Genomic DNA, 24,793 nt, shown 5'->3' with positions numbered 1-24,793 from the left:
TGGTGAATAGTGTTTGAAAAACCGGAAGTTTACAGCTGTCTGTGTTTTCTTCGGGTGAAACTCGGTAGTTTTGTTCTGGATTATACTGCCACCTAGTGGCACGTAATGTGCAGCGATACATTTTACATTAGCCATGGATCACAAGACGGTCATCTGTCATGACCGTCATGGATGAACTTCAACATAGTTTGCACTTTCTCTCTGTTTGCCCCGGCCTGTACATCTACATAAACGTTTACATTTCAAATATAAAGTGCTTATCCCATGGCCGTGGATGTTAGAATTATATACGGGTCCTCAAAAGTACCCGTATCTTCCGTATTGTTCAATAAAAGCCATTTTAATCCGATCGGTGGCCATTTTTTCTGAATTTTCTCCTTGCTTTCAACGACGTGGCCCTATCGTCTGGGAGGTGTATTGCACTCTGATACATGATAACTGTATGAAAAATTGCCACCAATCGGATTAAAATGATTTGTATTGAACAATACGGAAGATACGGGTACTTGTGAGGGCCCGTACATAATTTTAACATCCGTGATCATAGAGTAAGCACTTTATATTTGAAATCAAAACATTTCTGTAGATGTACAAGTCAAAAAGAAAGAAAGTGCAAACACTATGTTGAAGTTCATCCATGACTGTCATATAATATATGACAGTCATGTATCAGGGCCAATTTTACATACAGTTTATATTTTTTAAGTGAACTGCCTGCCTGGTTATAAAATATAATTCACAGTACACGATTTGCCCAGAATATATAACTGTAAAATAGACACACAATTCATAGTGGATTGAAATTGGGACTTTGAGTTGGTTTTCTTTTTTTGTTATTTTTTTGGTTAATTAATAAAATGTTCACTAGCTTTTATTAGGTCTATATCTATGGAGTTATTTTAGTGCCAATACATATCAGTCTGCGGTCAAATGTTCATACTAAATGATAGTGTCATATTTTCATTCTGTCCCGTGTTGTGCCAGAATGTGACGCGTCAGGGAAACCCATCTCATTAGTCAGTCACCTATGGTCAGTCAGACAGACCAGCCACACACAGACCAGCCACACACACACACCGACTACTCCATTCCATTCTGTCAAATATGGAGCGTAAAGTTGCCCGAGAATTCCGACATAAGGTAAGATCATTTCAAGACGCTTAAGCTTTTATCTGTAGGCTACCTACCGTCGGCGTCGATGGCCAACTAAATACTACAGTAATTCTCCTCTCTACAAACTTGTGCGGTTGGGTCCGTACTGATGGCGGACTAGGAGCACAGGTAACACTGCTCGGTTGTACGGGCCTGACTACTCTCTGCGATATATCACCCTATTTGTAAACAGAGTATTGGGCTGTTGACGTTCATTTGTGTCTTTGACAGTTTCACATTACACTTAGGACAGTTCTGTTTAACTACTAAATACGATAACAGGATAGGTGGGCTCTAGGGACATCTGGGCACCTCGATGTAAAATTGGATATTTTGTTCAAAATGTAAAACAAATAAATACATTGAAAAATTGTCTTTTAAATAAATTATACTTAATACTATGATTAGAACATGCTTAAACATTCGACAATTAAGGTCTATTATTTCTACAATGGCTACGAATTGCTACAAAACCTGTATATTCAGTCATTTTGGGGCATAAAGAAGAAGTTGAAGGATAACATTAAATATGATATTAATGTACCGTGCATGTTCACATCATGTATACTTTACATTACTTTTTATTTTATTTTTTTTACATTTTGGACAAAATAGACAGTAATGTTGTGAGTAAAAGATAACAGAGGAGAAGGGAACATGATATGTTCAGGGCGTTTTCAGCGTCAGACCATGCAAGGATATTATTCAAGCCATCTGTGCCATTCACAGTGACATGCATGGTCTCCAGAGGTGCAGGAAGTACTCATGTTTTTTACTTGAGTAAAGGTATCAATACTACAGTGTATAAATACTCTGTTACAAGTAAAAGTCATGTATTCAGAATTTACTTGTGTAAAAGTTCAAAAGTATTGGCATCCAAATATACTTAAAGTGCAAAAGTAAAAGTACTCATTATTCAGAGAATGTCCCATTTCAGAAGTTTTCAAAACGTATAATAAAAACAACGTTTGAAAATAGCAATGCGATGCACTGTGAGCTTGTAGATCTGCTATTTTCAAATAGCTGAAGTATAGGGCTGAAGTGGTTAATGTACGTTTTGTATTCAGAATCAAAATCTACAGTACAAGTAACTAGTAACTAAAGCTGTCAAATAATTGTAGTGGAGTAAAAGTACAATATTTGCGACTGAGTGTAAAGGAGTAGATGTAGTATTGAAAATTGGTAATACTCAAGTAAAGTACAAATACCTCAAAATTGTACAGTACTTGAGTACATGTACTTAGTTACTTTCCACATATGATGGTCTCATATTAGAGTCTTCACAAAGGGCACAAAACCAATTTGATCATTCAGACAGTGTCAGAGATGAGCAGCTAAGCGGAATAGATTGGAGAGTTTACAGCAGCAATTAGAGGGTCTGCCTCACAGAGACCAAGAGGATAACAACAACAAGGCATTGTTTTCATGATGGTCACCCCCCCCCCCCCCCCCCCGCTTTCATTTGCATAATAAGTGTGTGAAGGTTGATATGTTATGGACTGAAGAAGGTTGATATGTTATGGACTGAACATATTATGATGAATATGTCGAGTGATTTGAAACGGGCTACCCATCGTAAATGGATGTTGCACCTTCACAGGCGTACCTGCCCTGTCTTATGGTTCCAAAGTCTGCTCCTCACTGGTGTGTGTGTGTGTGTGTGTGTGTGTGTGTGTGTGTGTGTGTGTGTGTGTGTGTGTGTGTGTGTGTGTGTGTGTGTGTGTGTGTGTGTGTGTGTGTGTGTGTGTGTGTGTGTGTGTGTGTGTGTGTGTGTGAGGGTGTGCGTGCGTGTGGGGTAGTCTCCTTGGTCTGAGTTGGAGAAGTTTATGACACCCATAAAACCATGCTATACACACCCACACACAGCAACCTAATAAGCACACAGTATGCAGTCATAAAATAGATAGGTCATAGATGTTCATATAGCCACCTACTTTGCTGTCATACTGGCATCCAATGGTTTTTCATGCTATGGATACCACAAGTAATGCATCTTCACATCGAAAAAAAAAACATTAAAGAGGCCCCCGATAAATTAATGGGGGGCTCAGGAGGTAGAGAAGCCGCTTGGGAAATGGAAGGTTCACGGTTTGATCCCCGGCTCCCCCTGGATTAGCCTTGATACAAGACTGTCATATAATATATGACCGTCTTGATCCAAGGCTACCACTGGATTAGTGTTGAAGTGTCCTTGAGCAGGACACTTAATAACTGCCCCTGATGAGCAGGTTGGTGCTTTGTACGGTTGCCTCCACTGTTGTTGTGGCTTGTGGGAAATGAGAATGTAAAGCACAGTGTAAAAGGTTTTGGATAAAGGCGCTATCATTTACTTCCTCCAGTGTTGCTGTGAATCTAAATATCTGTTCTATACATTTATTTCTATAGTAGTCCTGCATTTAATATCACCACAATGGGGGCTGCTGTTGACGTGAGGTGTGACACGCTTTGTTACTTTTGTTGTCTTTGTTAATCTCACAATCCAATACATTTGTACACAGTAAAATCCAGATTGTTGCTTCAATTCTGGGAAAAGGATTACATTTTTCTTTTACCTAACGTTGTGTGGTGGTTGTGTTTGAGTGAGATGTACATTTGTGTGCAAGCACTCACTCACTCACTCACTCACCCACTCACTCACTCACTCACTCACTCACTCATTCACTGTAAAATTCTGAGTGGTAATTTACCTCGGAGAGTGTACAAATGGAACCACACAGTCAGACCTTTAACTCTGAGATTGTACAAATGGAACCACACAGACCTTTAACTCGGAGAGTGTGCAAATGGAACCACATGGGCCCTTATGGGTCCATTTGTACACTCATGTAACAGGTTCTGGTGGTGGGCTACTTGTAAGATGTAAGATGATATGGCCCGGGCTGACCTCACTAAAGCCTCTCCTCCATCACGCTCCCTTCCCCTCCTCCTGTCTGCTGGTTGGGTGGTTAGGGAAGGACAGTTCATAGGACCTGTTTAGACCTGTGAGCCTTCATCACTGGACACAAGTGAACAGACGATCTGGCCTGTAACTACGGGGCTATTAACACAAGCGTGAGGGTAATGTAGGCTAGATATACAGGTGCTCAACTGTTCACCCTGATAGAAGAACACCCTCTCAGTTGGGGCAGATGTCAACAGCCTAGCGCAGGACACGTGTTATCCTCGCTCTCTGAAAAAAAGGGGCAATGTGCTACATCAGTGATTGGCCAAAGCGTTTCCTCAAAACCTTTTTGCAGCAGTTCAGCCGACATCAGGTTTGTATGACTCCACGACAACGACATGCACTGCCATTTACACACCAGATGGCTTACCTCCTGTGGCGCTGACAGGACCACAAGAGAAAGGCATGAGTCAGTGAGATGAGAGAAGCCAGAGTGTTCACCTCATCTGGGACTGCTACAGGTCTTGTTCCTGTGCGTCTGTGTCCGTCATTCTGTCTGCAGTGAAGATGGGGATGGAATGGAACCCACATTTCATTTTCTTTATTTTTTCTTGCAGGTGGAATTGCTGATAGACAATGAAGCAGAGAAGGATTACCTCTACGATGTTCTGCGCATGTATCACCAGTGAGTACCTTCTGCTACCTGTAGATGCCAGTGGGCTTTCAATTCGGTTTGTAACAGGGAAATCCTGTGCGTGTGTGTGTGTGTGTGTGTGTGTGTGTGTGCGTGTGTGTGTGTGTGTGTGTGTGTGTGTGTGTGTGTGTGTGTGTGTGTGTGTGTGTGTGTGTGTGTGTGTGTGTTGGAAGGCATTTTATTAGCAGGTGGTAGCCTTCCAACTAAATTATTTTTGTGGTTGCTTGCTGAAGTAAATATTTATTTTGTTTTGAATCATCAAAACTTACATTTTGTGGCTATATTCATGGTGAATTTTTAGAATGGCATACACATTCCTCCAATACAGTATAGGTCTGATATACACACAGTGTGTTTATACCTGTACTGTCTGTGTACTGTAATGTTAAGACTCAATGTCTGGTCCAGGGCCCACCAGGGGTCCAAATGGACACATACGGGTCTATAACTCTGAGAGTGTACAAGTAGAAATATTTGTAATCTTTGGGACCCCAATGTACACAATAAAATCCTCAGAGTTAATTGAACTTTGAGAGTTAGAGACCCGTAAGGGTCTTTTTGGACCTCCTGGTGGTACCCGGATCGGGGCGTTGAGAACCAGTGATATAGAGGGAGGTGTGGCCTTATTAAGGTCTCCGATAACCACACCGTCTTAGAGCAGGAGATGGGGGGGATTAACAGAAGATGGAGGTCTAGGTTTCCATTAATCTTTGTATGGAACCAGTGTCCTGAGACCCTATTGGGTAAGCCTCAGTTTCCACTATGCTCCACTAAGCTTGGACAGCTCCTCACAAAGACCTTTTTTTGCTTTCATTTTCCAGGCGGGACAGAAAATTGCACCATTAATAATTTATGGACCAGGCCAGGTGGACAGATTTTATACAGTAGCTGCACATTGCCCTTTTAATTGATGCATTGGTTGCCTTTTGCCTTCTTGGAATTGTTAATGAAAGACTTCACAAAACTGTATTCACCTGTGACTTCTTTCCATTAGCGTCATTATGTTGTCATACATGGCAAAATAAGGCTAATTAATGCAACACTAATGCAGTGCTGAATACTTAATGCTGTACAGTATTTTAGTTGATGTGTAGCGCGAGAGGGACAGAATTCAGTGATGTAACTGGTGAAAATACCCCTTCTAACTTACGCTATGGTGCCCAGTTTCGCTACATGCACTATTGTTGTCATTAGCTTTCACTTTCATCACGATATATAAGCTGAAAGGTCTAAATTAAATATGGTTCCAAAGAAGCCAGCAGAATCGTAGTTGTACAAAGCCAGTAGAAAGTCACTTTGGCCTATTGATGAAAGGGGAATGATGGGGAAATTCATGTAAAATGCAAAGCATGGCGTGCACTGACTTTCTGTGGGGATGCAAAGATTGTAACACCCACCCCCCTATAATTATAACTGGGCCGTACACCCCCCGATCTCAAACCGTGTTTTAATCTAGCATCAAATGACTCCTTATCTGGAAAAAATTGTTATTACTTATGAACTAATCTCGTAAGTGGAACTGAGTCCAAATTCACAGCTCTCTTACCTGAAGTTAACTTCCCTCCTCTACCTCTCAGATCTATGGATTTGCCAGTGCTGGTTGGGGACCTAAAGCTGGTAATCAATGACCCAAGCCGATTGCCCCTGTTCGATGCCATCCGACCCCTCATCCCTCTCAAACACCAGGTGGAGTACGACCTGATGACACCTAAGAGGTCACGGTGAGTATAGAAGAACAGCGTTGTCATTTGACATTTTACACACATACGGTACTAGTTTCCAAAATCTTAATGATTGGATGATTAATTTAGACCATTGAGGGTGAACTAGAGAAGTCTGAGGTCTTTTTTTTCATTCCAAATAACAGTTAATATTAATCCTATGAGTGTAAAAATCTTATGATGCGTTCTCACTAGCAGTGACAATCATCATGCAGCGATGTGTTTTGGCCGTCAGTTTGTATCTTATGCTGCTAGCTTCCAAAAATGACCTGTCGCATTTTTGTTGCTAGTGTGGACACAGCATTACACTTAAATGAACACACTGTATTTTCGTGTCTACATTTCTATCAAAGAAGCAAAGATAGTACCTATTAAATCGTTTTATAGTATTGTTTTCCCTATCTCTTCTCTGTAAATTCCTCTTTTCCTCTTTTTTTGCCCACTTTCCTCTTAGCTTGCGCCATCTATGCTACTACCTACATCATCCACCCTGCTAATATGTCATTGTATTCCTCTCCATCTGTCTTTATTGACCAGGAAGCTGAAGGAGGTTCGGTTGGATCGAACACACCCTGACGGGCTGGGTCTGAGTGTCAGGGGAGGGGTGGAGTTTGGTTGTGGTCTCTTCATATCACAGATTGTCAAGGATGGTCAGGCTGGGAACGTAGGCCTTCAGGTACACATCTATGTCAATATAGTGTGTCTCTCTAAAAGTGAAAAGAAATGGATTACTGTTTTGTAAGACAAGTGTCTATCGACACTAAAGTCAAACTAATATAAGTTCAGGCTTTGCACACCAAGTCCGTTTTAAACGCACCCGAAAATACCTAGGAATTCAACTCTGTTTGATTGAAACAAGACGGGGTATAGTAACAGCATGGAATTCATGTTGCCAGCTTGTGACATCAGTCATCTATGACCTATGACTTCGAATTTGGGAAAGATTTCAGCCTGATCTGAGACAATGTTTGGAGGTACTTCCTTGGCCTACTGCCAGTGTGCAGTCTGTGCACAAGAAATTTGATTGATTGGTCCAGCGGTTTGTGAGACATTTCTCTCTTTAAGGAGTCCCCGCTTGGTATGGGGAGATATTGAGCTATGAGCTTCAGGCAGTACTAGCTATGAGCCAGTAGGTGTCCTAGTTGTCCAAATGTTTTCGCTCAAGACCCAAAAGAATCTTAGACGTTTGCCTCGGACACAAACTAGTGAAAATAGTAGATCTACAAGCTCACAACGCGTCGCTTCGCACCGTGTTGTGAGATTGTAGATCTGCTAGTTTCAGTACTTCTTAAAACTTTTTAAGGGACCACCTCCAACCGCTGTAGATGTGCTAGTTATACTACCTATAGCATACAGATTGATTGAAAAAAAACTTTCATTCATGAAGACAATTCACAGAACTTACGTCATAGTACTGATGTCTAATATAGAGGCTGTGATATACAAAATGGAGGAACATGTTATTAGCAGGGCAGCGTGTACTGCATCTGGCAGGCAAGAAGCTGGATCAATGACGTGAAACTGAGAGGCGTGTCTATTGAAGTGAACTTATAAGGTTTTGTCCTCCATGACTTTCAGGTTGGGGATGAAATTGTACGCATCAATGGATACTCCATCTCCACCTGCATCCACGAGGAGGTCATCAGCCTCATCAAGACCAAGAAGACTGTGTCACTCAAAGTCAGACGTAAGTCAATCACAAGCTAATTTTCCAGTCACAGTACAATGCAAGAGCGATGCTCGTGGGTGGGGTTTTGAACCCCTGACCGGTTCAATTTGGTTGAACTTCAGGGAGTCAGGGATTTGAACCCACCATCAGCGTCGCTGGATGATCACAGAGTCCAGACAAACAGCTAAATCTAATTTTACTATCGAGGCAAGTGTATAACGTGATTCTGTCGCCATGGCAGTTACAGCAATCATACAAAACACAAAAAGACCAGATAATGAGAACACGGCAGGTATGAAAGATACAGAGACACCAATATAAGAGTCACACTTGTCATTAGTCATCATATCTTCATGGAGATGTGGTAGTGTGTGGTGTTGATGTACATGTAGTGTTACTGTTAATATCTTTATTGTTTTGTTGTAGTGAACTAAGCTATTGAAGTCTATTCCATGTAGTTTGTTCAATGTGTTGTGTTGCCCTGAAGAGTAGCTTTGGAACGTAGGTATGTTATTCAACCAGTAGGTGGCAGTATGCTCACACACACAAGCTGTTTGACAGTCAGGGCTGTGCCAAAATTATGTATGCCTGTAGGATTCTTTTGAGGAAAAGTTGGCATACAGCATTTTTGGAAAGTTCAAGTGTCTCAAATAAGAATCCACTGTATGCCGTTGAAATAAGGGCCCCAGTTTTTTTTATAATTGATGAGTAGAGGTTTTCAGTGTTTGTTTGTCTGAAAACTATGGGGCGATTTTCATTCATTTAGTTATATAAACATTGAGAAACCTAATTAGCGTGTCCCTGAGCAATATGCTTGACCCCTAACTGCTTCCCGGGCACCGTATTAATAGCACCAACTGCTCCTAATAGTTAGGATGGTTTAAATGTAGAGGACAAATTACACGTATGTGTGAATGTACTGTGACAAAAATATCCCCAAAAGAAAAAGTAAATCCTGTGTTAATTCTTACCCATAACCTATTCAGTTGATTTGGTCTACTTGTCTCTCTTTCTTGCTTCCCCTTCTTTTTTTTTTACATTCCGAGTTAAATGAATAACCAGGATTTTACATTGTAGTTTGAAAATGAATGTCCTCCAACATCTATGACATAATTTGTTTCATTTGATATCTGTCCATTTGTGTCTGTAGATGTGGGATTGATCCCAGTGAAGAGGTAAGATCATTTATCTTGCTGTTATATAATTGTGACTGTTAATTGGTGCCGACTGAGCTGAAGATTGTTATTTTTATTGTTTGTTTTGAGAGGGTGGTAATGAGCAGGGAGCATTCACGCTGTTTCTTGTCCTCATCAGTTCAACAGATGAGCCCCTCAAGTGGCACTTTGTGGACCAGTTTGTGTCTGAGTCGGGGGTGAGTTTCTTTCGATTGCATCGTGCAGTCGCACATCAATTTGTCAGCCTGTGGATCAGGTGAGCTTTAAACACAGTCTGTGCATCTGGAGGGGAGACTTGAGAGATTTTGTTGATGTTAATTGTCTTTCTTTCCCCTTCAGGAGAAAAAGACCAGCATAGCAGGGCTAGCATCCATGGGTGGGAAGGAGATTAAGGAGAAGAAGGTGTTCCTCAGCCTGGTGGGAACCAAAGGCATGGGCATCAGCATCTCCAGCGGCCCCACGCAGAAACCTGGCATCTACATCAGCAACGTCAAGCCAGGCTCTCTGTCTGCAGAGGTTGGCCTTGTGGTAAGGGCTGACACAGTCCCGAGGAACTCACAATAAATTAGAGTGTACAAATGGAACACAAATGGACCTGTAAGGGTCCATTTGTGTTCCATTTGTACACTCTGAGAGTTAAATGAACACTCAGGATTTTACATTGTAGTTATTATTTCTGTGCATTTACTAGATTGGTGACCAGATAGTGGAAGTGAACGGGGTGGATTTCACCAACGTGGACCACAAGGAGGTGAGGTTTGTTTTGTGATGCACTTGCTTCACTCACACAACTTTGACCGCAGGTATTTGCAAAAGTATTTTTGCTCAAGTTCAACGTTTCAACTTCACTTTGACCTTGAGAGAAATTCGCAAATGTGAAATAATACTGTGGTTAAGTTTGTGTTTCCCTGACTCCCCAGGCTGTGAGAGTTCTGAAGAGCAGCAGGAGTCTGACCATCACTGTTCTGACCGGGGCTGTAAGTGGACTCTTTGTTTTGGGCCATTGATGTGTGTGTGTGTGTGTGTGTGTGTGTGTGTGTGTGTGTGTGTGTGTGTGTGTGTGTGTGTGTGTGTGTGTGTGTGTGTGTGTGTGTGTGTGTGTGTGTGTGTGTGTGTGTGTGTGTGTGTCACACACAGAAATGTGTATGGGAAGGAATCAATTGGCATAACATCTAGTGAAAAGGGGGAGAAAAAAAGGGGTAAAAGAAAAAGTATATGATGTAGGGTGTTTATCTTTCCATCCATCTGTCTGCCTGTCTTCCCTCAGGGCAGTGAGCTGTTTATGACGGACGAGGAGCGCCTGGCCGTGGAGGCCCGCAGAGAGCTCGATAGACAAGAACTCATGCACCAGAAGAGGGTTGCGCTGGAGACCAATAAAATTTTCAAAGAACAGCAAGAGCTGGAGAGACAGTGAGTGAAAATGACAAAACCTAATGAACCATGTCTCCTGTTGAATAGCAATAACAGCAATAACAGTGACATAGTTTTAGTAGGCATATCTACCAGAGGTTAGGTCTACAAATACATGCAGTCCTGTGGCACATCGAGTTAGGCATTGAGTTAAAGGGAAACAATCATGATTTTCAACATTACCTCTATATTGTCGCTGTCGGGCAGAAATCTTGTTATTTTCATCTATAATGGCATGCTCAAAATAGGGACACCTGGTTGAAAGTGATTATGTCTGTGGGTGGGTTTTATCAATATTTAAACAATGGCAAGTATTAACAAGAGCTTGTGACTAAATAACCACTACATTGGATCCATTGGAACACAGTTCCCTTTTTCCATTTCCTTAAAAGTAACGGTTTTGGACGTACAAGCTTGTCGCCCGGCAGCCACTATATCAATTATTTGTTGTAGGACTAACATTCCATCTGTTCCATGAGTGTGAAAACGACAGCCTGGTTTTTAGCTGCTACCCTCGATGTTGTCCTTGTTTCATGTGGTTGACTTACCATCCAGGTCAAACACAAATTATGGGAAAACAAGTACTGTATCACATGAGGTAGAAATACGTGTCCTGTCACGGTAACATTTAATTCTGACAATGATAGGCTCCAATTTGGACAGACGTTGAGAAATTGTTCGATGATGTACTTAGATTGTTTAGACTCATTTTAGTAACGATATTGACATGCACGGCTGCAGGCATATGAGCACTCCTGTCTGCAAAGATGTGTCACCACACCCCCCACCGGCCTCATCCCTGACACACATCGTCACCCTCAATTTATCACTGGAAAGTGAAGGGATTACAATAAACCCCTTTACATAGCTCCTTTGACTTAAAGCAGTCGTGGGTATTGCCTGAGAAGCCCTCTGCAAGGGAATTTTTGTCATACATATTTATGTAGATATACAGTACATATGCCTTTTAGGGACAGATGTGTGGCCTTTTATGTAACTTGCTACTTGACTTATTGAGGCCTGTGTGTATCTGGTCACGTTTTCAACAGGAGGAAAATGGAGATTAATCAGAAGACAGCAGACGAAGATGAGCGTTATCGGAGGGAAATGGACAAGTGAGTCCTCAACCCGTTCTGTATCTCAGTAGTTTCTTACTTTTCTTTTTTCATTTTTTCTGCTCTTCCCATTTCTCTCTAGTGTCTCTAATCTCTGTTTTATACTTAGTTGTGTGTCAGCAGATAGCAGATCTAAAAAACACATTGTAGTGTATCTGCCATTTTTGGGGTGCCAGTATAACTGGGCGTTATTTTTCTTCGTCCGTAGGATTGAAGCTGTGGAGAGAAAACACAATAAAGACTGGGAGGAGGACTGGGGAAGCAGAGAGCGACCCAAGAGCCCCAAGGCTCCCAGGAGCCCCAAGGGCAGCAAGAGCTCGTCGACTCCCATCACACCTGGGCGCAAAGCTCCTCCACCACCCAAGGCAAAGAACTCTCGTAAGGACATGACACAGGTTTTCTCCATGTCTTATATTGTATGAGACGGTGAATAGTGTGGACTTAAAGGGCCATACTGTTGGTCTGGCATGTTTACCCCATACCCCCACAACTCTCTGTAATCTGGACATTACTGTCGACCTTTTTCGACATATTTTGCTACATTTTCAAGGAAGCCGTGGAGTCCTGAAATGTGCTTTAGATATGTAAACCATTTCTGTAGCCTCAGTTATTTGTCAAAGTTACATCATCGTTGCATTTTAACCATCTGAACCCTAGCTTCCCTATTCTGGGGACGAACATTCTGTGAAAATAGCCGATCTACAAGCTCACAACGCGTTGCATTGCAGCTTGTAGATTGTCTATTTTTGCCGAATTGATGTGCCGAATTCCGAGAAACGGAAACCTAATCGACCTCATCCAGGACTTACAAGATTACTGGGTGGAGAAGAAAATAATTTTAGGTAGGTTTATCACCTGAAAGTTTCAATAAAAAAAAAAAAAACATTAGAGGAAAAGGAAGATATTTAAAGGAGACACACCATGAATTTCACTTTTTTTTTTTTTTTTTTGTATTTTTTGGGCTCCCCAGTGTCTCTTGTACTACTAATATTTTTTTTTAACATTCAGTCATTCATTCTCATTTCAGAGATTTTCAGAATGGGCGTGTCTGAACAGGCCATTCTCAGAATGGCATGTTTGCTTACATCACGAAACTTTCTGCCCATGTGTTTTGACAGACAGAATTGCTCAGTAGCACCCCTCTGCCCAACAGGACGTTTTGGTATTGCAGCTGAAAGTGCTTTATAAGCCTGAGAGAATTGACTTGGGATGAGTATATCTGAGTGTTGATTTAGGCTCAAACCTTTTGAAAATGGTTTGAGGGACATACACCATATGATATTAAATATCAAATTTTTTTTTTTAATTCATGGTGTGTCTCCTTTAAAAAAATCACACCCTGTGGCGGGGCGGCCATAGCTGAGTGGTTAGTGAGCCCGCCTAGGGAGCCAGAGGCCCTGGTTGCCCCAGGTTCGATTCCAGGCCAAACCAGCATATGTGTCGATGAAATGAAATTTGTCCCTGAGCAAGACTCTTAACCCCTAATTGCTCACAGGTTCTCATTGGAAACAAGACCGCAAGGACTTTCATGAACGACCTGTTAAAAGGAATTATCCAAATTATCCAATAGTCTGAAGTGAGTGGTGCCTTTGATGAGCCCCGTATTGACCCCCGTATTGATGTTGTCATCAATGTTTGTGGACAGACATACATACATACATACATACATACATACATACATACATGCGGACAAAGTCATGTATAGGAGTGCTTGCCTTCGGCACCACTCAAAAAAGTAGTGGTATGCTTTGGACAATCTTTGGCACTAATGTCAATTATATTGTCATAGTCATAGTAGTCAGTGACTTAAACATGTCGGACCACTGGTATGGTACTTAAGAATAGATCAAGTGGATTAGATCATAAAATGATCTAATGCAGTGGTTCTCAAAGTGGTTCTCTGTAACTCTGACAGTGCACAAATGCACCCGGAAGGGTGCATTTGGTTCCATTTGTGCACTCTGTGTACAGTAGTTTAAATACTGGGAGTACTTGAAATTAAAAAGTTTGAGAACCACTGATCTAATGAATGTGAGGCCTACACTCCTGTGTGCAGTGTGTTTCTTCCTCTTGGAGTGTGTGTCCTCTTGTTTCACATCTTCTCTGCATGGTCTGTGTTCTCCTGCATGCCCTGCTGCCGTTACACACCGTCTTCTCTTAGCTGATGGAGCCAGCTCCTTCCCAGAGGGAGATGAGGAGGCAGGAGAGGTGGAAGAAGTGAGTCCAGATGTTCATAGTAGACACGTCATCACAGATGTTGATGCAGCATTCTAGATTTCCTTGAAGAGCTTAAATACTTCTGGATTTTGATGACAAATTTGACATTTGATGACAATACACTCGCCATTTTAGATTTCCTTTGGCAACCAGAATCGTTTGAGTATGTTTTTACTGCATCGGTTGGATCTTTTAGCCTTGAATTCTGTTGCAGTCTTGTCAGAATGTATTCTTTATTTTTAATTCATACCAAAACCTTGTCTGCTGGGCTCCTTTACTGGTCATTTTTTATTTTTTGTTATATTAACTAAGGAGTTTGCTGTGAGTGTGCTGTGTTGCTGACTCGTTTCTTTGGTGTGATGTATTTTCTCATTGGGACACGCTGATCTTTACTCGTCTCCCTCCGTAGCATTCGGCTGGTTTTACCGGTATGAGGGGAAACTGCCCACACTCCGCAAGGTATTTGACATGGTTTGAACGTGTGGTGTGAAGGTACTTCATCACGCGAATGTTGGAATGCCATAATAGAACATTCATTTTTGTCCCCAACGGAAATCCCAAGTTGGTGTCTAATATAACATGACATGTACAGTAATGTCATTAGGATTATTTGCACGTCATGGTTTGGAGTGATGGTGAATGTCTTGCTCTGCATTATGATGTTGATGATTATGATGATGATGATGATGAGGATGGTGCCACCTCAGAAAGGAGACAAGAAGAAGAAAAAGAAGAAAAATTCCAACACTGACACAATGACCGAGCAGAAGAAAAATAAGAAAGAGATGGAGTTTGAGCTGAAACTGGCCAAAGAGAAGGAAGGGATGTACGAACGAGAGAAGCAACTGAAGATCAGCAGGCTGGTGCAGGAGGTAAACTGGAAAACATGCTGAAGTGGAAACGTGTTCAAAATGTTGCGCTTTGATGTTGCGTTTGGCTTCGATGATGGCCTTGCCTAGCCCTGTTGCATGACTCTGGGTGATGTATAGTAATTGCTCATAGAGAAAGTGTTTGTGAGAGATAGATGGATTCCTTGAGCTCCTTTGTGACCGTTCACATCCAGGTCGGAGAGACGGAGAGAGAAGACCTGGAGGAGTCTGAGAAAGTGCAGCACTGGGTGGAACGTTTGTGCCAAACTCGGTTGGAGCAGATCTCCTGCGTGGAGAATGATTCCCCCGAGGTACGAGAGCCACATGAAGTCTCTCTAGCAGTGTGTTATCGTTTATATGATGTGTTTGTCATAGGTCACCCAAAAGATGGACATTTCACAATTTCTATCCACCTACAGTATGTGGCTACTGGCTAGTAATGCAGTAGGCTGCAGGCAGTATCATATATTGATGAATTGTGCCACAATAGTTTCATTTATAATAAGGACTTAAAATCTCCATGTACCGTACATTCAGATTTTTGTACGGTTTGAGGTCTTTGCATTCCTAGTCAGATTTTGTTTTTGTCTGAATGTTTATTTGTGACAATTTTGTGACATTCGTTTGTCAAAAATATTTTTGCCACAGATCAGATTATCTACAATACCTACGGTTGTAGCGTGACTTGGTATGCCAAATATTTTCCGGGCCTACGGTAATTGACATGGGAAAAGTGCTATGCACAGTAAAATCCTCAGTTGTTAATTTATCCATTTGTAACTCCGAATATGTACACATTTGTTGACTCTCAGAGTTAAATGACCACTGAGGACTTTACAGTGTATGAGCCCTGAGCGTCGCATGTTGTCCTCAAAGCTGTCCCACCCAGGGTCCCCCGCCTCTGAGCCCAGGGTGAAGCGTTTCGCTGGGGGTCTCCACCTGGCCACCACCGACATGGACGACATCAACCTGGACGAGGTGGACCAGAGCCTGAGGACCATGAAGAAGCTGGCGCCCACCCAGCCCAGCACCAGCCAGCCCCCGCCTCACCCACTGCCCCTCCCCCCTCCCTCTCCCATGCTGCACGCCAGCATCCCCAGCTACTCGTCGACCGCCCCCCGACCCCCACCGATGCGACAGCCCCCGTCTCCCCCGAACACCCCGCCTCCCCCGCTTCCCCCCTCCGCCCACTATCACGGACGGCGGCCGTCCTGGTCGACGTCCTCGACGGCGCCGCGACCACCTCTGCCTCCTCCACAGCCTCCCCCGCCCCCTCCTCCCCCCCCTCCCCCTCCTCCTCCCCCTCCACAGCAGCACCAGCAGCAGCAGCAGCAGCAGCAGCAGCAGCAGCAGCACCAGCAGCACCTGAAGCTGCAGCAGCAGCTGCAGCAGCACCACCACCACCAGCAGCAGCAGCAGCAGCAGCAGCAGCAGCAGCAGCACCACCAGCAGCACCAGCACCAGCAGCTGCAGCAGCAGCAGCAGCAGCAGCAGCAGCAGCACCAGCACCGTTTCGAGGAGCGGGTACCGGCCCCCACCGGCAGGTACCAACAGCGTCACCAGCAGCAGCAGCCCCTCCAGTACTCTTCCAGCCCCCCGGAGCACAGGAGCGAGTGGGAGTCGGGCGGGTACCTCCCCAGGGGAGGGCTTTACTCCTCCAACACCAGCGAGATGTCCTCCTACCCTAACAGTCCCAAGGTTGGAGCTTTCGCACAGCGGATGAATGATGTGTCTGGTGGCTGCCTCAAATGCATCCGTACCCCCTGTCCCTCTGATCCCTTTCACTGCTAGACGGTTACTGATCATCTCACACAGGGGTTCCCAAACCTTTCCATGCCGAGGAACCCCAAATGTAGAGAAGCCACAGTGCACGCAACACTCGTAGTTAAAGAGGCTTACGGTAAACGAAATCACGAGAGGAAAAAGCCAGCACTCAACTATGTCCTTTATACATTTATTCGCCTTCAGCTAGTCAGCTTTCAGCTAGTCAGCCTTCATCAGCGTTTGACAGACGCTGATGAAGGCTGACTAGCTGAAACACGTTTGTGTTGATCCCGGTGAGGCTAATACATTTATAAAGGACATTATTAAGTGCTGGCTTTTTCCTCTCTTGAGGACCCCTAAATAGCCATAGCCTCTGGCTGTAGACCCCTGCATTGCAAAATGGAGGAAGAACATATGTATAAGTTCACGTGCGCGCGTGTGTGTGTGTGTGTGTGTGTGTGTGTGTGTGTGTGTGTGTGTGTGTGTGTGTGTGTGTGTGTGTGTGTGTGTGTGTGTGTGTGTGTGTGTGTGTGTGTGTGTGTGTGTGTGTGTGTGTGTGTGTGTGTGTGCGTGCGCGTGCGTGCGTGCGTGCGCGCGCATCTGATCTGTTTTCTATTTTGCATGCTGAAAAATGTGTGCAATAGAGTGCAATGCTAAATACCACATTTTTGTGAATGATGTTTGATCAATATAGCTACATTCACAAGTTAGTGTGGTGCTATTATTCACCTGTCTGGTTCCCCATGGCTTTCAATGGTTTGAAATATCATCTAGGCATAATAGAACTGCATGCTTTGTGGTCTGTGGAGTGATTTGATGAGACGACATAATAGTTTTATTTCATTATGTTGCATAAGAGTGTTATTCCAGACATAGTGGAGAGATAAGCTTCTCGGGTGACTCACTTTTCTAAGTTGATTGCACGTGTCAGTGTGTGACTCTGGTGGTTGAGTGTTTTTATAAACTATATAGTGTTCAAAGAATTCTACGAAAAATATGCATGCTGTGCTTTTGAAATCTCCTCGAGTGGTTTCATTAGTAATCCTGTTGTGTTCCGTAATGGCCAGAGCAGAGGGCTTAAGGGTTGATTTTATTCCAGGTTTCTCATCAGGTTATGAGAAATACTTCACACGCCAGTCGCGTATCTGCCTCAAGCAGCCACTTGGTAAGTCTATGTAAAAGTCACATAGCACCTTTTTACAGACACTTTCTCACTGTGGAAGTTGTATGCAGAACAACTCATGTTTATTTTTACAAATGTTTTAAGTAATCTTTCTCATTGCTTGTTTGGATAACCTCTGTAACTTTGAATGCAACCCAATCATAACTTACATTCTAATAGGTGTTTTTTAATAACTGACTAAATTGATTAGTCTGATTAACTCATTCACTGCCAGAATTATTTTGGCCGCGTTTGCCCACTGCCAAGATTTTTCATTGAAAAAAAAAAGTACTCAGGAGCCGAGATACAGCATTTTTAAGTTAACAAGGAAGTGGATGGGGGTCTAGATCTTCGAAAAATCACATCTCCTTGGTCTTTGGGTAAAAAAAAAAAAAAAAAAAAGTTAAAAAAAATAATTATTTTTTTTATTTTAAAAAAAGTCGTTTTAGTCGTTCTAGGCAGGCATGGCTTAGGGACAGAAGTCGTTTTAGTCGTTCTAGGCAGGGAATGAGTTAACCACTTAAGCTCTACAAGATCACAGCGCGTCACACCGCGACACATTGTGAGCTCACAGATCTGCTATTTTCGCTATTTTTCAAATGGTTTGAAAATCTATTATTTATTCAAATCACTTACTTTTTGTAATCGATTAAATCTCTTAGTTCGATTAACTGTTGCACCCCTTACACGTTCTTACTGTACATTTAATGAGATCGTGGCTCTTTTCCCCAATAGCATATAGCTCCCAGTCCCCCCAACCAGAGGCGAAAAACAGCCTCTGCTATGTCCAAACCTGTCATGCTGCCCCATTCCAACGCCCAACCACGTCCCGACCCACCTCGACAGCCGAAGAGCTCTGAAGTCCTGGTGAGAAGCATACTGTACTGTGTTCCCTTAGACCCACCTCCTGTTTCACCTTGTTTAAGGATTTCAGTGTCATTCATGGCAAAACCTGGTTCCCACTATTTTTGGTCCTCACAAACAGCATGCCTCTGAGACGCAGCATGTTTCTGTCTGACTGAATAATGAATCCCTTAATAAGTCCCAGGGATCCAGGGAAGCAGATACAGTATGACGGATGACCCCTCACTGTGCGGTCGTGTCCTGTCCTGCTGCTTCCCCAGACAGGCAATCTGTGGTTATTAGATCTCATGAGAAATTCATCTCTGCTCCCAGGCAAAAAATAAATGAAAAGAGTATACCGAAGGTATCGATGTGGAGAGGCAATAGTTATCTCATAAGAATGGGGGTGATGTTTTACTAGTTGAGCTGTGATACTAAACTATTTTAATGTGACTGTCCGTTTGTCCTTCCAGGTATGTACATAGTATGTATGTCACTCTGTCTGCAGATTTGCTGCCACACCTGTATTCTGTGCTGTTATTGTTATGCGATTATGACCGCCAAGTTCACAGAGAACCTACATTATGGAGTAGTATGTATGTCAGTATGTCAATGAGAAAGTTGCAATAGTATACGTTTTGAGTGTGCTGAAGTGCTGCTTGTGTTTTGTGTTACCGGTCAGAGTGGCGTTCTGCTTCGCCTCATGCTCACTGCTCTACCTTCTACTTGTGTTGTAGCCTCCAGAGATGCTGAAACGGATGGTGCCTTACAACTCGGAATTTAAATCAAGAGAAAAGTCGGCACAAGTAATCCATACTGTACCTGCCTTCCATTCTGTTTGATTGGTTTCATCTCTTTCCTTTATCTCTGTTCACTGGTCTTTCTGGATTAGTTTTTTTGGGGTGTCTGTTTCAGTCAGTGCATCGGTTCCTTTTAAGCCTAGCCTACAGACCAAAGATTCGCCTCAAGATTAATTCTGTTTTAAGCCTGATTTATAATTGGTCATACAGCGGTGTCGCACTCCGAAAATAGCAGGTCTACAAGCTCTCAACGCATTATGGATACGATGGAGCATGAAGTAAGAATGTAATGCTTGCTGTAATGTAATGCACCGGTCAGAATCTCCCCTTAGGTACAACACAGTAGCTGCCACATGACTGCCTCTTCATTGATTTTAAACACAATGTTGTGAGCAATCTCATTGAGGGCTCAGCTTAGATGCCAGTGTTCTGTTGTTATTTGCCTGTCAAAATGATGCCTTTATGTTCAAATTGCTGCAGTGTATTGAATGACTCATTACGACATTCAGTCAGATTTTATCAATGTTCATTTAGTCTCACGCAGACTGCTGTCTCCACCAAGGACAGAAAACTGCCTATTTGGAAAGGACATTTAAATGCAAGGTTGTGTGCAGATGGGAAATGAAGTGTGTTTGCCAGAGATTGCCCTGCTACGCCTCACAGGAGGATATATCTCTGTTTTCCCTTGGACTTGTTTTTGTTGTGTTGATTGATGTGCAGTGGTCTGTTCGTGGTCTGTCCTTTAAAAAAAGATGAATTACCTTTTATTTTGATGTGACAATTTAAAGGTCACCTCACTTCATCATTAGGATTCTGCTGTATTATATCCCACCATAGAACTGGTTGTCAAAGGAAATTTTGCAACATTCACTACACACATGTCAAATTCGTTCTGTAAAGGTTGGCCATTTGACTCTGTGACATGCAATAACAGCACTAAGGATCTCTATTCTGTTCCTTTGTGTGCTGTTTTGTTTTCATTTTTGATTCCCCCATTGGTCTCTTGAACTCTTTTAATGTAACTCTTGTTCATTTTCTTTCAGGTATTTACGAAATACGTTGAAGACTTTGAGCCCTACTCAATGGTATTGTATGGATGAGCTTGGTAACATAAGGCCCTGTGTGGAAAATGCACTAAACCTCAAAACATCTCTGTGGGACACCAGTTAGAGAGAATATCACAGTTCTCTGTGACACTCTAACTGATCTCTAACAGATCTTTATACTACTGCATAAAGATCTGTTAACCATGACACGGATTAAACACAGTCACAGAATAGCTGAACTTTCATTTTCTCTCAAGCCATAAATTACAGCAATTATTCAGTAGGTCTTGAGTACTACTACCCACATTGATACAGTAGCGTATGGTGAATTCTAAGTTTGACCAGGCCAGAATTCGCACAAGAAAGAAAGAGAATTACTGAGCCATTCCGGGTGGAAAACGGAACGCTCGTCCCAAACACACTGCTCCATTTTTTTCGCGGACCGAGGCCGCCGGTTTAGACCCGGGGCAGGGTGTTTTGGGACGACGGTTCTTCTTCTATTACATTTCTGAATGGAAAGAGGTGCGCGCCTCTGCGCAATGGAGAACCGGTTTGACGGCGAAACTGGTTTTCTAATGGCCACTCATTAACAATTCGGCCAAATGCAAATGAGACCCATTTGAAAACAAAGGCGACTTATAGGGTGACGGGCTGCTAGTTATGTTGATTTTTTGTTGTTTCCCCCTGGCGGATCTGGGTTCACACAGACCGGGCCATGGCCTCGTTGGCCCCAATGACCGTACGCCTCTGCATTGATATCATATTACAAGGCTGTTCTATTGTTTAAGGCCATACAACTATTCAGTGGAAAGTTTAGCATTCCTCATGTTGAAATATTATTTTATTCATTCAGTGCTGTGTCTTACTTTGTGTCGCTCTCCTGCTTTCTGCTTTAGTTCTCCGCAGAGCAGATTGCTGGGAGAGATGTGAGACTACTGAAAATCAAAAAGGTAATATCCGCATCATCTTTTATTTTCCTGTGGAGTAAAGATATGTTGTAGGTACTTGCATTATTGATCAGAGGTTTTTAGTACATGACATGGGTTGAAATAAGGTTGAAATCCCACATCCTGTTTTTCTCATCCTTTTAAGTCTGGAAATCTTGATCTGGCTCTGGAAGGAGGGGTGGATTCTCCACTGGGGAAGTTGGTGGTATCGGCTGTGTACGAGGGAGGCTCTGCAGACAGGCATGGTTAGTATGCTAGTTATCATGTCATATTACTACCATACAACGATCGGTATAATATAAGAGGTATGTGTCTGTAAGTACTGATTTGAAACATCAGTCTTTCTATATTGCTACTGTATGTTTCCATTGTGTGCACGTGCCTCTCGGGTCACATCTATATAGCTTATGCCTCAGTATTGCTCGTGCTTATCTGGTCATCAATCAATCATAAATCCCATGTGTACGTGTATGCTTGAGTGTGTGCATTCTTCTCATTGTGGAAATGGAAAATGGAGGTCATCTTGTTTATTATGTGCACCAGGTTATGCGAGTACTTCTCTATAAAAAAAAAAAAAAAAAAAAAATGATCAGACTTAGGTGTTATCAGTCAAAGTGTCGTAGCAGCTATTTCGCGCAGAGAACAATCCCAGGCCCTATCTGTTTACCGAGAATACATCCAATAGTCATTACATTATAACAGTATGATTTGTGGTGACTAAAAAGGTTCGACTGCAGATGGCAAATTGATAATAGTAATATTTGTGTGTATGAGTATGAGTCCTGTCTACTGACACTTTTCTGTGAGCGTTCTTATATTTCTGGTCTTGACGTGGAAAGTATGTGTGTTCATACACTACCTTTCCCTCTACAGCTGCAACCATACCCGTGCTGTCATACTACACACATAAATATAGCATTTTGGCTGTCTGTTCAGTCTGATGTATTTGCGACTGCGAGTATACCAAAACATTCCTGTGCATTTAGAGGTGATTCTCATTCTATTGTGTCTGTTTCTAGGTGGTGTTGTGCCAGGGGATGAGGTCATGGCAGTTAATGGGAAGATCCTTACTGATGCGTCATTGACTGAAGGACAGAATTCTCTGGCTAGAGCCTGGAATAGTGGAGGGGTACAGCACATGAATTCAACCACCTGTTCTTTAAAGATGCAGCGTCAATCTACAGCGTGACACAATAAATACATAAATATATATATAAATATATATATAAATATATTATATGTATATATATATATATCACGGTACATATGTATCACGGTACACACACACACACACACACACACACACACACACACACACACACACACACACACACACACACACACACACACACACACACACACACACACACACACACACAATATCAGTATGTAGTAGCAAAGTGAATATTGATTATGCTCCTGCCAACATTCTGTCGGCATGTTGAAATGCTGTGAAAAGAGGCCTGTGTCTTTGTCTTTTGCATATCATGTCAAATGCTGTTTACCTTTAATTTGTTGTTGTCAAGCATGCTTTGGCCTGCAGTCTTATTGATGTAGCCATAACAAGGCCTGTCCGCTTGATGCAGTGCCCACTGCTTAGGGAACATTGACTCAGTCGATGCTCTGCTCTGTATAAAACCGTTGATTGTTGAGAATCCATTCTTCTTTGTATCTTCAGGACTGGATTGACCTCGTGGTTGCGATGTCCCCTCCAAAAGACTATGAGGATGAAGTGTACGTAACCATTAAATGACCGCATTTTAATCGTGTGTAATCAGTCGCTTACCTCCGCCTATCTCATTTACAATTTACTATAATTTAAAAAAATATTTTTGATCATTCTTGTTCTAATTGTTCTTGTTCTAATGAAGTAATGTAGTTTAATGCATGCACTCATTTTAAGTGTCTATGTCTAGTTTGTACTGTGTATTGAGTTTTGTTGCGTGTTTATGTGTGTCTGTGTGTGCGCGCGTGCACGTGTGTCCAGCCCTGAATCAGCATCAGTCAGTCCCACTGCCAATAGAATGGTGTTTGAAGGCAGTGCGTCAGTAAACAGACATGGCGTACTCCAACGATACGTACATCAACTGTAGCCTCCTACTACCTCACCCTCACCGGGTTAGCTTCCTCTCTATTGCACGTGGGGGTGGGGTGGGGGAATGTTTGGTGTGGTATTGTTTTGGCCCCATTCTTCTGGTTTCTTTTACCTGATCACATGTGACAGTCTCCCTGTCAATCAGAAATAACAGCAAGTCTTCGGTCTGCCACATTTTATATAGACCTCAAATCAGTGAAAATGTTAATAATACATTCATGTTTAACTGACAATACATACCACATCTCTCACATGGACAGCAACGTGCTTAACATTACAGAGTAAAAAGGAAGCATAGTATGTCAGATATAGTATTTAGTCTATAGAGTATTGTTTAAGCACAGTGTTCTCTTTTCTGCTCTGCTAATGGCAAAGTCAAAAGCTTCATCAATAACAGCAAGGTCTCCTTTGCGTGAAAAGATTTTCCACCAATGCAACACTGGCCCATCCTAACATAATTTATGTGTGACCAGAGTGATGGAGTGAGCCATATATAAACAAATGTGCAACCCTAAACATGGCTTCTGTGGAATTGCCCAGTGTCAAAGGTCATGGGTTTTTTGACAAATGTATCCTTCTGCCAGCCTTCAGCAGTTGTTCTGATTGATGTTGTTCCAAGGGACTGTTACATGTTTTGACTGATACAAATAGCAGTAGTAGAAAAAACAGAATTCCTGCACACACACTGATTACCTGTGCATTGGGTTATTGAAATAAAATCAGCGTTTCTCAACACAGACAGCCTTGAGAAATGCACTAAGAGTATACAATACATTTTTACTCTACTGTACTGGCTTCACCCACGCGGAGGTTCGTGGTCCCAAGATTTGATTTGTTTCATTGAGTATACAAGATGACCAGATGTTTGCAAAGTCCAATACATAAAGCATTGTATGTTGGATCACAATAATTCAATGCAAAAACACTCAAGAAGTTGCTAGGTTTTTCAATCTCATCCTTTAGACAAAAAAATAACAGATTACTCATAAACTCTGGGCACCACTTAAAACCTTTTATGATCCTTGTCAAAAAAACTCTTCTGCATGTGTGTTGGTCTGGCATTAAAAACAAGCCAAACCAACACACATTACTCATTTACCTACCTCATTTTTTTTTTGCAGTGAATTTAAGTAGATCTGATTCTTTGTTACGCCTTACTGATTAAATGTTTTCTCTTTTGCTCTCCAGGACATTCTTCTAGGAATAACCTGCCAAACAAACCAGACTCACTAA

General features: G+C 42.4%; 1 protein-coding gene across 1 annotated transcript; it reads left to right on the top strand.

The window, feature by feature from the left end:
- Positions 1-1,104: 1,104 nt before the first annotated feature.
- On the top strand, positions 1,105-24,793 carry ush1c (Usher syndrome 1C; the record flags this gene model as incomplete). The annotated part of the gene is made up of 29 exons (XM_084059523.1): positions 1,105-1,140; positions 4,651-4,718; positions 6,305-6,448; positions 6,986-7,124; positions 8,027-8,135; positions 9,268-9,292; positions 9,432-9,489; positions 9,632-9,820; positions 9,984-10,043; positions 10,213-10,269; positions 10,560-10,702; positions 11,752-11,817; positions 12,026-12,195; positions 13,979-14,053; positions 14,444-14,493; positions 14,742-14,906; positions 15,098-15,214; positions 15,780-16,214; positions 16,467-16,601; positions 17,767-17,832; positions 18,565-18,696; positions 19,410-19,478; positions 20,516-20,557; positions 21,415-21,468; positions 21,611-21,710; positions 22,485-22,594; positions 23,144-23,199; positions 23,453-23,543; positions 24,749-24,793. The coding sequence occupies 29 exons, from the start codon at positions 1,105-1,107 to the stop codon at positions 24,791-24,793; spliced, it is 3,006 nt and encodes a 1,001-aa protein (XP_083915649.1).

The sequence above is a fragment of the Gymnoscopelus microlampas genome, assembly GCF_963454915.1.
Source record: "Gymnoscopelus microlampas genome assembly, chromosome: 6".
Taxonomy (NCBI): domain Eukaryota; kingdom Metazoa; phylum Chordata; class Actinopteri; order Myctophiformes; family Myctophidae; genus Gymnoscopelus; species Gymnoscopelus microlampas.
This window is presented reverse-complemented; position numbering and strand designations above follow the sequence as displayed.